Below are 13,356 nucleotides of genomic sequence, written 5' to 3' on the forward strand. Positions count from 1 at the left end.
CCCCAATGACCTTTGACCTGTGACCTACTTTTCGAGACCATGTTTGGCCAGAATCGCGATTCGGCGTATGTCGGCTCGCATTAGCCGCGCGTTTGCTGTCTTTTCGTGGTTTCAAGCGTTCAAACATGTGATATGATGTTGCCCCCATGCATTAGGGTGGGTGTTAAGGTCACCTGAAGGTCAGGTCAGGTCATTGACCTTTGGTGACCTCGGTTCACTTTTTCAAGTTTTACATGTTTCTAGGCCAGTTTTTGGAGCTGAATTCGAATTTAGCAACCATATGAACATTTACGAAGTAGTTTTGGTGCCTTCGTAACATGTTACGAAGCTGTCAGAGGTGGTTGACACCTACTAGGAATACCCGGCAGGACCCCTACTGGTTGACCTGACCTGACCTGACCCGACCTGGACTAAATGCATAAAGACATTATCTGTGATCAAAACTAACATGATATTCGTGATCAGCGCCCCGAAAAACCCCATAACAGCCACACTTTACGACCTTCTAACAGGTCCCGATTTTCCCGACTTTTGGGTCATTGACCTGACCTGCAAGGTCAACCAATGACCTAGGACCTTAAAATTAGGTATCATCGGCTTCCTCTCGTCACGGGCAACACGCTCGTTTTTACCGCGAAGCTCTAGCTCGATCAGGGGCGAAATGGCAAGGGGGGGTCCAACGGACCCCCCCCCCCCTTATACGTTCGCGGCTGGAAAAACACCAATACGGGCGAGGGTTAAATGATATAAAATTACAGAAAGTTATATTTTGAAAAAGTAAAGCTTTGATGTAACAGCTCGGCTCTATATTTGTAGTCCGGTAAAAACTCAGTTGGGATCCACATGTATTTGATCAGAGGATTGGGAAATTCCCGTTGAGACTTGTTAATCTGTTATCGGAATCGTAAATCCCTTGGCGATAATGGTGAATCCATTTTTAGCCGTGAATTGCGAGTCCCCAATCAGAAGGTTATTGACTGAAGCCAGTCTTTTTGTCCCATTGATCATCTTTGGTTGGCATTGCTCATTGTTGCTTGGGAAATTGCAGTGTCATACCCAGAAGAAGAAAAAACTGCGCTGAGGGTACAAGCTTTCATTCGAGTTTCGGTGTTGTATAACCCCAGACGAATGCTGAATTGAACAAACCTCTGGCAGCTGGGCATGCTCTGATTTGGTTTCGAGTATTGTCCAACTCTGTTGGAAACTCGGAGTCTCCGTGCGGCTAAACACGAGCCCGGTATCCACTAATCACAGCCGACACTGGCGCAGCGCTATCAAACCGACATCAGCTCGGCAGCTGCCGCTCTACCCCTGAGCTCTGACCTCTGGTCAAAGGTCACGGCTCAGCTGAGAGGCGCCGACACCCGACCGAGACCATCCAGGCCAATAGCGGTCATAGTTCACCGAAACGAACCCCGTCATTGCACAGAATCAACTAATTGGCCTCGTTAAATAACCGTCCCAGGCAAACTTAAAGCTTGTATTATGATTAAGCGTTTGGCTAACTGCTGCAGACATGGCAGGGCTACATGGCCCGAGGTAATTAAAGTGAGATAATTCAGAAACAAAGAGATCAATGTGACCGTTACAACAAACAACCTGCAATGGATTTGGCGTATGGCAGATTTATCATACCGTCCAATCATGATCGCCCAACTGACATCGTCCAACTTCTACCCTGGAAAGATGTAAAGGTCGTCCATGAGACCGTTGACCGACCACCTTCCAGTCATGGGACCGACGCACCGACACGTCAGGTCATAACGCAGGTTCGTCGATGTCGACGTCTCGATACGTCGATGTCGACGATCCTACACGCACCCAATTACCGAACGGAACCGACACCGACCGCAGGGGCCGTGTGGTACTCACGCCACCACCACACGACCATGACACTCGAGCCCCCGTCTGAGATCGGCGGGCAGGAATACATTCTGTCTCGGCTGAACTCATTATACTGGAGAATGGTCGGAGAAAACCAATAAGCTCCGGTGTAAAATGAAACGCAGCGGAAGGTCTGTGTCCTTTTTTAGCGAAGGTGGATGAAGTTGTTGGGACCTGTATGGGTAACCAAGGCTACGTGAAATAGACAAACACTATTCGTTAGAATGGTGTATTTTTATTGAAAATTGATCGTCGATATGTAGATTGTATAAAAAATATTGTACGTACGTAATGTTCGGACATGTAATGCAATATATCAGGAAGCGTTGATATTTTGATGCTTACGACATCCTTGGCTTATAATTTCAGACTTATTCGAATATTTTGAAGTTATATGGAAGCATCATAAAACTTCGCCGTTAACGGCGCAAAAAAAGAATTGGGTAATTGGAGAGATTAACAGGTCGTACTTTTCGTGCAAAAATATACGATCAAAGCCTTCCTCAAGGTTGGTGACTATAGTGTCACGCACGTCCGTCTCGATGGGAACATTTTGAACTTGGGTACTTTCCTAATGTTGTTAGACACGACTTTGAATGAGCTAAATTTGTGTCAAATTACGCTGTCACTATGGGGTCGGGATAATAAAGCAGGAATTAGCCTGAGTTCAACATAATCCTCTGGACAAGCTGCCACCATTACCGGGCTAAGATTACGGCGGCACGCAAAGCGCTACAGCTCGTCGGATCGGGTGGAAGGGGTTCGCTGCTTAGCAGCTGATAACGCTGCTGCCTTGGAACATTCAAAAAGGACTACGCCTAGTAGCCAGCACGAATTAGATTACCTTACAAAACGTAAGATTATTTGAATTATATTGAACTCCTTTCCACATCCATCCTGGTTGACTTAATTACAGTCTTTTCTCAGCTCATTTCCACCTTCATATGCATATATATATATGTACGAGTATATTCGTACTTCCTATCAATACCCATTAACCCGCGCCCTGCTGGGGGGGGTGTTTGAACACCCCCCCTTGTGGTTTTTCGCGAATATCTCAAAAACGGCGGCGCGGAGCGCCGCCGTTTTTGGTATACCTTATCATACATCAATTCTACACATGTTGTGAAAATTTCAGACCAAGGTCATTCAAGGTCAGGTCACCAGGTCACTTCACAAGTGACCTCACCTCATAAAAAGTTTCAATGTCTGTCATAGCTACACCGAGTGACCGATCGCTTTGAAACTTTCAGCGATTGATAAGAGTAGCAGTATCTATAAAATGCATATCTCGGAATTTTGATAACGGTGACCTAAGGTCAGGTCAATTTTGCGACCTCCCCATTATAAGTCAATGGGAGAAAATTGAAATGCGCCTCTTTTGGACGAAAGACATTATAAACACTCCCAAACACTGAATTACAAGTGGTTTAGACACACTGAACATGAAAATGGTGTCCGTGACCCTTGTTTATGCCCTGAGGTCATCTTAGGTCACGAATTGTATCTAACAGTTTTTCGCAAATAACTTTTGATAGAGGCATGCTAGAGCGATGAAAACGCCTTAGATGTGTTCAGCTCGACGATACGGATCGACTGATATGCAACATGACCCTTTCCGGTCAGGTCATGACCTTGACCTGAGGTCAAATTTTCAAGTTGACCTTTCAAGGTCAAGTTATAGTTCATTCGATGCGTCTTGACGAGAGGAACACGATGCCGGTAAAAGTAAGCTCGTACAAGGCTTGGGTCAAAAGTTATTGCCGAAAAACTGTTTCCGAAAAAATCGGCTATTTTTGCAGTTTTTGCCCCCTGCAGGCAAAACCGTTGACGTTACGTCAAATCTGAGAGAATTACTCAGAAAGGGCGTTAATAGGGCTATCGAATGCGCTTTTCCGCGGCGCTGTAGCTCTATTGGTTCCCGAGTTATGCGTTGGCTTCAAGGGCGGATCTAGGGGAACGTTTTGGGGGGGGTCACCAGTCGGCCGACATGCCAGGTCTGATGAATGAATTCTGACGACCGGGGGGGGGGGGGTAGGGAGCGAGTATGTCGAGATCCAATGACATTTGATCTTCGTCGTTTCTGAGTTGAAGTTTTATCGTAAGTCACTCGGCTCAGTAGTTTTAGTTAGTGAAACCCACCTATAGAGGAGCGTCGCCACGGATTTTTTTACTGGGGGGGGGGGGGGGGGGGCGGATCGACCGACTTAAAAACCCAGAAGTAGTAGATATAGTTACCTCACTTATGCATTAGTCTAATGCCCAATGCATTAGTAGCATACAGTCACGATCTCTCTTATTGACCTGTGTATGAATCGGCGGCGCGAAGCGCCGCAAAAATTTGAAAAAAGTTGTCAAAACACAGCTCTAAAACACAAATATTACAACCCTTTTAGCATGCTAGTACAAGCCGGAGTTCCTTCACAGTGCACATATGAATTCCGATTCAATTTGACACGGTTGGTGTTATTACAGTCACGATCTCTCTTATTGATTGGTGTATAAATCGGCGGCGCGAAGCGCCGAGAACATTTGCAAAAGAATGTGTCAAAACACAGCTCCGCTCCAAAACACAAATTTTACCACCCTTTTAGCATGGCAGTACAAGCCGGAGTTTCTTCACAGTACACATATGAATTCTGATTCAATTTGACACGGTTGGTTTATGTAATTACAGTCACGATTTCATATTGACCTGTACGTATGTACATGAATCGGCGGCGCGAAGCGCCGCGAAAAATTTGCAAAAACATTTGTCAAAACACAGAGGGGGTCTCCTCTCTACAGAGGACCACCGATCTCTACTGCGGGCCTCCTCTTTTCACAGGGCCTCTTAACTACAGAAGGCTTCCTCTCTACAGAGGGCTTCCTCTCTACTGAGGGTCTCTCCCTTTCAGAGGGCCTCCTTTACAGAGGACCTCCTCTCTTCAAAGAGCCAGAGGACCTCATCTCTGCAAAGGGCTTCCTCTCTTCAGAGGGCCTCTTCTCTACAGAGAGCCTCCTTTCTTCAGAGGGCCTTCTCTCTACAGCGGGTCTCCTCTCTTCAGAGGGCCTTCTGCATTCAGGCGGTCTCCTTTCCACAGAGGGTCTCCTCTACAGAGGGCCTCCTACCTACTGAGGAGTCAGAGGGGCCGACACAGACACTAGCGGTTATTCACTGGAGGCCCCAGGAAGTAAGAAGGGCCCTAGCTGTCAGGCTGGTCAGAGTGCCCTGAATGTCCTGACGTGATTTTTGGGATTCCCGTGAATTTCTTTCGCCTCCGACGTGATTTTGACCTGCCAGGGCCCAGGGGCACTAAAAATAAAACAAACAAAATAAAAAAATGGAAATAGGACATCACCAAAATTAAGTGGCCGAAATCCGTTGAGTTTTTAATTTTGCGTATAGGTAGGGGCACCACGAATTAAATTCATGACCATCCCCTTGGAGTTTTCCTGGATCATCCCCTGGTGCTCGCACGGTTGAGACAAAAATGAGTAAGATTCTGGCCTTCAATACGCCTTTTCACGCAACACGATCCAGAAAAACAAAGGTATTAGCTCAGAAGTGTTTGACATGTGATTTTGAGCATGCAAGACGGCGTCTATAGCGCATTTAGGTCTTCGGCTTTTGGGGGGGGGTCAAATGACCCTCTCAGACCTTTTGGGGGGGGTCATGACCCCGTGGACCCCCCCCAGGATCCGCCACTGGTTGGCTTCTTGGAAATTTTCGATATTCGACCTGGAAATCGGCGAAATTTTGCCTTCAATGACCTCTGGTGACCTGACCTTTGACCTGACCAAAAAATTGACCGAAGTGATTTCGTCATTATTTTTGACGCTCTTTCGAACGCCGCCTTCCGCGTATCGCTACGTGGCCCAGGAGCCGAGTTACAAGGGGGGGTGTTCAAACACCCCCCCCCCCAGCAGGGCGTGGAAATCTAGGACCCCCAGCCGGGCGCGGGTTAACCTCAACCCTTCACCCTCCTTCCAATCCCTTTCCATTTTCCCCTTTCCTTGCCATTCATTCTCTCATCTCTCCCAATCCTGTCCATCCCTTCTCATCCCTCCCAATCCCCTTAGCCATCTCTGCCGGCCAATTCAACTGACCGTGCTATTTCCGATGTTTCGTATTTTGCAGGTCAGGTAGGCCGTTTTGCCGGCCGCTGCTGTCACGTTGGTTGGCGTGCTGGGGTCAAAGGTGGGCTGTTGGACGACCATCGGCACTCGCCGCGCCCTCGACCATGGCCGCTGGTACTGGCTTCGCGCCTCTGCAACAAGATACGACGTAGTTAGGGAGGGGTGTGCACCTGTCCCTGCGTGGTACAGGTGGCCTCCCACGCCGAGAGAGAAAATAGATCACTGGCCGCTGCCGGAGGTGAGATCGAGCGCCGGAAGTGGTCATAGGTCAGGGGAAGGTAGGGTGAGATGACACTGCATAAACCCGAGAGGTGCAAGAATTTGAGCTGTTTTGGAGTAAAAAAAGTACTCTTAGTTGTAATGGCAAATGTCATGCATACTAGATTTAAGGATAATAAAGCTACACACTAGCTTGGCTAGAAACGTAATAAGAAGTTAGAGGCATGGAAAACGACATGCGGTAATAGGGGAAGTTGGGGCAATGCCGGAGTTGGGGCAAAGCCGAAATTCGAGATATTTCGAAAACCGTAAGACATGGATGCCACCTGTCAGTGATGCTCTGAAGCTTAAGTGACTACAATTATCGCATGTTTGTTACGAGTCGTCATTCGGAATACTTCGACTGTGAGGGCGCCAAGAGCGTTTTCAAGGTACGTTTCCCTTGTACTACATGCGCCTTTGAAGCTGCATTTCTTACTCATTATGCTACCGTTTGTCTGGCCAATTCGGTCAAGTAATCTTTAGCATGTCTTTGCATAAGTGTGCTGCCTATTTGAAATTTATACAGCACGTTGAAAAGTTATGGGCCTGCAAATGAAAGTATGGCTGGCTGGGGTAATGCCGAAAACGTGCGATTACGCACGTGTTAAAAGCACGCTACGTGGACTTAACTGTTGTAGAATAGCAACGCGTATTTTTAGTCACACAAATTACACTTTCAACCGACACAACGGCCTGTTACCTATAAGGAATGATTTACCTGGCATTTTCTTATTATATCACACAATTATAACTTCCAGTGTGCACCGCGTCCTCAAGCTCTTAAAACGCGTGTCAGCTTTGATGAATTCTGGATAAAGTTTGAGATAAAATGGCAAAACATCAATGTCGGCATTCCCCGTAGATCATTTCTCCCATTTTCGGCTTTCCCCGCAGTCCGGGGCAACGCCGAAAAAGTCACTTCTTTGATATTTTTAGTTTGTGCGCTTAACGGTATGCGAATTCATCAAATGCGCCTGGTATGTTTGAAAGGCAAAAGACTGACCTCTCGAATGACGCCAACAAGAATAGCTCATGTTGTCTACCTTGCGTGCTACGGGCGTCAGAAAAAAAGTCTTCGGCGTTCCCCCAACTTCCCCTAATGTTTGGTGGGCATACAAGTAGTATGTTGCACAATTTTTGCATGATGTCAAGAGCCATCGTGTTGATGTCTGGTTCATCTTTTGGACGCCTCCTTTAGCTGTTTGCGTGGCCAAGTATAGTCAGTCCCAAATAAAGGCGATGAGAAATGAGATTGTTGCTAGAGTTACTTAGAACCGACTAGATCTGGTTAAAAGGCGTGGGAGAGATGTTTGCCCGGTGACAAAATGCTATATCCCGCGGCTTATTCTCCTCAGACTGAAGTGCTATATTTGACACAGGCCAATAGCCATAGCATCAAAGTTAACATAATGAATGAAGTACATATATAACTGACACGGAATCCAAACGAACACCAGCACCTTAGCCAAAAAAGCACTTAGTTGACATTGTCTAATAGTTAGTTGGCAATAAAGGTACGCCTACATATATCACTGAACGTCAGTGCATCAGTGCTTGTGAAAGGTGCTCAAAGTGGGTCCACCTTTTTACCGTGGTGCGAATTTAAGTTCGTTAGGCCGCCGTCGACTGCAGCACAGTTACCCATAGGTGACTGAAAAGGATCAATCGCCACTCACGCTATAGAGCAAGGCATGCAGTTAAGCAAAGTCAGGTGGATATTTGAAGTCGCATTTAGAGGGCATTGGCTAATCGCAAATAATGGGAAATGGTCAATAACAAGTGCATATATTACACACATACACAATATATTTCAGCTTAGTTATATTCCTTGAAATGCTTATCTATGCTATCACAAACATTTCTGCTTATCAAACAGTGAGCAAATCAGGAGGCAGCCATGGCAAATACGAGCAATCAATACAGGACTGTATATTTAAAAACAGTGCTTTGGATATGCGCATAGTAGTGTTTGGGAAGTTATCACCTCTGACGTCAGACACTGACTAAACTACAGCAGACTTCACCGAAACTGCATAAGAGTTTGCCTTTATGCTTTGAAACTTACGTCTCATGAATTTTGCTGTAACTTTGAGCCGCAAATTTATCGCTGGAGAGCATTCTCATGTGCACTCGGCGTCGCTGCTTGAGGAGCGAAGGAAGCAAAGATATATATTGAGCTACGAAGTGAGTGGGAAACTACGTTGCAACAAATCCAGATAAGCGAGAAAGAACTTGGCCGGCTAAGCTTCTTGCACCACACCCTTTGACAATGGAATGTAGTTGATTGTGTACCTGAAGTAGATGGCAGCTTTTGTGTTCTCATGTATTTTATGGATCAGCCAGTGATGCTTGAACAGTAAAGCATACCAACGTGAATTTCTATTTCGTGTTCCGGTGCGAGGTTCAGCTTGACTTTTACCACAGTTAGGCCACAGAACACGACTTCGTTGTATTCCAAACATTTAACTCAATTGAAGCTGAAATGACATTCAGTAACACCATATCAAAACAGGAGAACCAAACCCGAGCATGCTGAATTGCATTGGTGGACCGAATCATGTGAGCCTCACCGCTCATGAAACAGGGACAAATTTTTGGTGGCAATTCGCTACGTGGCTTTGTCGGTGAGAGTAACACGTAACCCAGAAATAGATGCATACCTACATACATCAAAGTTAGACGGCCCGATTACTTGTCGGGTACTCATTTGAAAGGTTTTTGTGGCATAAAACGTATCCATGATATAATTCCTTCAACCACGGGGAAAAATATGTGATAAAATCGTGTTACATTTACAAACGAATGTAGGTTATACCCTGCGCACACGCTGGTTTATTCCTATCACACGATCAAGCTGTTTCCCCACCACCATTACACAAATCCATTATGCATCCATTACCACCAAACACAATCACTTATCTGACAAAGACACCGTAAATGACAAATCACCCCCACCCTCGCGCGCCAGGCGTCACCCAACCGCTCGCCTATATCTGTTTGTTCATTTCGTCGGCACCATCGGAGGGCTTTGAAAACCATCAGCGTTCCAGCCCGTTCCAATCTGGTTGGTCGTCATCAGCCGTCTTGGAGGCCGAGCGCGTTTATTAAGTGATTTGCATGGAAATGCCTCCATCGGGTGCGGCGGCACCGGCAGTGGCCAATCGGTCGATGGGCGTATCGGCCGATTGTTTCCATATTGGAGCGCCACATGGCGAACGGAGCGTACCGGCTGACTGCGATGGGGAGCCAGCCCAATTACTGGCCGAGGGCTGGCCGGACGGGCGGGAGAGCCAGACTGCACAGCGGTGGTGGACGCTGAGGGCGGCTCGGGTGGACGTAGGTAGTGGGTGGAATTTTGGGTGGACGTTGGGTGGTAGGTGGTGGACGGCAAGCAGTGGTTGATGGACGGCGGGCGGTGGACGGTAGGCGGTGGACGGTGGACGGTGGACGGCGGCGGGTGGTTGCCGGTCGATGGTCGGTGGACTGAGGGTGGTGGACGGTGGAATGCGGAAGGTGTTAGGTGGACGGTGGAAGGTGGACGGTGGACGGTGGAAGGCGGTCGTTCGAACCGATCTACATCATTAGCTGGCGGCTGACACATTCCTTTGATCTACATCGGCCACGTGACGGGCGGCCATCCCATGTCGGCGCCCGTAGTGCTATCACGTGACACTTTTGCCTGGCGTCGAATGCCGGCGGCGACGTGCTAATGGCGGCTGCGATTGGTATGAACTGCGGTCACATGACCTGCCAGTGCATCTGTCAACGGCGCAGGCCCTGGTCACGTGATGTCAGCGCTGCTCAGCAGGACCTGTCGGACATTCTTTAGCGTGTAGTTAACGTCAGAGCCTGGTATTTATTGCTGAGCGAAATTTATGACCGCATTAATTTTGGATAAGTGGCTGTATGTTGATATGTCAAACAACTTCAAAGAAAAGTTTAAATGCAGGACGCACTCGCAATTAAAAGCTTCTTTTATTGAGAACCTCAACAAACATGCGCCTTGTTCAGGGCGATAAGATTTACAACCACCTAGTTACTTCCTTCAAATTCGGCGCGGACTGCACTTGCCCATCCCGTCAACTGTCGTCTCTTCATGACGTCACAGTGTTTTACAGCCGTCTGTAGCGTACCCCGTTCCGATTGGTTGCCATTAATGACGTCAGACGACCTTGACCTTGCCATTTCTGTCCACGTTCCTAGCGATCTATGGGTACTTCCGGCTATGTATGCACTTACTCTGACAATCGCAGAGCATGCCGGCCGTTTGTGGCCAGTAAGGAGTCTACTGCGGCTCTTGGACAGCACTGCTCTTAGCCGGGGAAATTGTGGCCCAGTTTGGGTTTTATTGGGCAGCGGAAACCGGCTCAATCCCCAGGGGGTTAGAGCGCCATGAAACCGCTGATCGATCTCAACCCAACTCAACTCATTTACTCTCCACAAAAAAAGACTTAATGAATGCAACAGCGAAACAAGTAGAATTGGTGCAAAAGCGTAACGCTTAAATCAGGGCACCTCTCCCCTAAATAAACTAAGTTACACAACATGACACCAACGGGATCAACAAAGTGAGCCATTTAGTATGAATTAACCGAAAAGTACACAATAAAGGTGAGCGATCCCTCCTCCGCTGAGTCAGCCACCGCCCCCGCTGCCGCCGTTAGTGCCATCGCCCTGACCACCAAGTGCTGGAAGAGCGCCTAAAGGAAGGTTCGCGCATCCCGCTACAAAGAAAAAGGTAAATAGCTTAGATCATTTATCTCAATGTGCTTTGAAAGAAACGGACAATGCTGCATGATTGAGATTCATCTTGTGCCCCGGCTTGGTAAGTCAATACATCAAGAACATTGCACCAAATATGTAAATCAGGGTCGCTTGCGGTCTTCCCAGAATAAATTGTGTCCGATTGAGCCGCCTCACTCTGTAAGGCACATCCTCTATCCCTGTCCAGTCGCTGAAGAGAGCCGCCAGCGTTCGCTGAGTCCCTTGTTCAGTCAGTGGGTTCGCATTGGTCGCGCCACCGCTGTCTCGGGTCATTGGCTACGGGCGGGGGTCGTTGCGGGTCGCAGGGGCGGGGCGGGGGTGGGGATCACGATCGCACCGCATCCTGCCGCCACGACACAAATGACGAATGGTCGTGACGACATGCGACCATCGGGGGGCGCGACTGGTCGGAACGACGCCGGCCAATATCGCCGACAATATTTTACATTCATCGAAATCGTCTGCGACGCAGTAACGCCACGGTAACCGGCGGGAGGCATCTGCAGCGGCAATAGAAACCAAATAAACGGCTCGTCAAAAGAACTGCCGCCGAGCTATTCAGCGCCCGGGCAGAGATCATACTGCTGTCAAAACGGTAATCCGTATCAGCAGCTGAGAGACCCTCATGTCAGATACGACGATGTCACCGTTTGTCAAAACGACTGTCACTGACGAACTGCCGCTGAAAACTATTTCATTTTATTTTTACAAGATGTTGAACCTGCGGCCCATGATGAAGATAAAACGGCTAAAGCCGGACCTTGTGTGCAGTCAGTCTTTTGTTGGGAAGTTATATATTGCAATAACGGTTTATACGTAGGTCTAAGGTGATCGTGAAAATGTACGACAGATACTTTAGCCTCTTTATTTCCATGACAACGCCGAAATAGATAATTGCAGTGTTTCTCCTTATTCAATCACTAAGCACGGCATTGGAAAATAGAACTTGAAATGTTGTTAAGATATTTGGGAGCAAAAAAGACTAACTTCAACAGTTTTTACAGGATACATCATACAAGCGAAACTCATGGTCTCTAAATTCACCTTCAGCACTTCCGGCAAGCCCGTACATCACTAGCACGCACAATGCACATTCTTATTGCCGGCCCCATAAAGCCACTTCATCTCATTGCCAGTCACGCCATCTTGTGCCAGGTCAGGTCACGATCATTACGCCTATAATATCGGCGGCCCCGATCGGCTTATCTGAGCGGCACCGTCAGCGCTGGCCGCAGTCTCTCAGCGCGGATTGGGGCGCAGATCCGGTCAGGTGCCCCCCCCCCCATTCGCCCCCTCCAAGAGCTGAATCTCCCCTCGCAGACCTGGATCATCAGTCGAGCCGGCCACTCCGGCCGAGCCACCGACCTAATCGCCTCAGGCCATCCGCGGCTGCGGCGCCTGAGGCGATTCTGCTACGGCCGCCGCGCAGAGGCGGCTCCAGGCGTGTGAAGTGGGAGGGCGAAACCGAAACTCGACAAGAACTATATTTGTAATGCAGCGACACTGTTATACAACGAACGCTGTTTCAATGCAGAATGCTGCTGCGAAGTGTGTGCATAAATACTACCATAAATGAGTTCTGAGAATGTCGCCCCAACATTTAACATTGGGTGGAAGTTCGCATGCAAAGTTTGGCTGGCGACTTTGCATCGTCGATAACGCACCACAATAGATGGGGGAAAGCTAGAAGGGGCTTGGTACGGCCTAAAGAAGATCCGACACTGGTCATTTCTGAGCTCACAGCCGATGCTTTCGAAGTCAGACCGCAAATCTGCGCTTCTAGCGTTGTTCCGGATTGGTGATTTTCTCTGGTTTACTGTTCGCTTTTATTACGCCCCGGGGCCGTGTTGATCCTGAGGCAGATATCACTTTCTGTTGGCCGCTTTGTGTGACGCTGTCGACCATTGTGGTGTCTTGTTGACGCTCCTCTTTATTGGAGGCTGTTGATGACAAGAAGATACAATGTTCTCTAACATCCCCTGCAAGAGCATTCATGCACTCAGGACTTCCAAATATTCACTAAGGTGTTCATTGTTCACAGCTTAATAGCGAGCGCACTTATCATTGCATACTCTCTGAGCTGATGAAAAGCGAACACAAGACATGTTTTATTTCATGCTCTCCATTTCTCGACAAGGGCTTGACTGTAATAATCAGCAAATTGGCTGACCTCAGCCCGTGCAAACCTTGCCCCAAGCTTGTCCCAGCTGGATTTGGGATTGTAGCATCGGTATCGCCCTATAGACAGATATACACAGTTCCTTGGAGGAAACTTGCTGGCGGCGAAAACTCCTGCTTCCAACTTCGGCGCTCCGTCTCTGTGCTCTT

General features: G+C 48.1%; 1 protein-coding gene across 1 annotated transcript in view; it reads right to left on the minus strand.

Moving 5' to 3' along the window:
- Positions 1–13,356, minus strand: part of LOC122387310 (zwei Ig domain protein zig-8-like) — a 90,529-nt gene that overhangs the window by 52,450 nt on the left and 24,723 nt on the right. The window contains exon 2 of the mRNA XM_043377415.1: positions 5,974–6,134. Within this exon, the coding sequence (XP_043233350.1) occupies positions 5,974–6,134 (161 nt within the window). The remainder of the gene's footprint in view (positions 1–5,973; positions 6,135–13,356) is intronic.

The sequence above is a fragment of the Amphibalanus amphitrite genome, unplaced genomic scaffold (genome assembly GCF_019059575.1).
Source record: "Amphibalanus amphitrite isolate SeventyFive unplaced genomic scaffold, NRLGWU_Aamphi_draft 000281F_arrow, whole genome shotgun sequence".
Classification (NCBI taxonomy): Eukaryota; Metazoa; Arthropoda; class Thecostraca; order Balanomorpha; family Balanidae; genus Amphibalanus; species Amphibalanus amphitrite.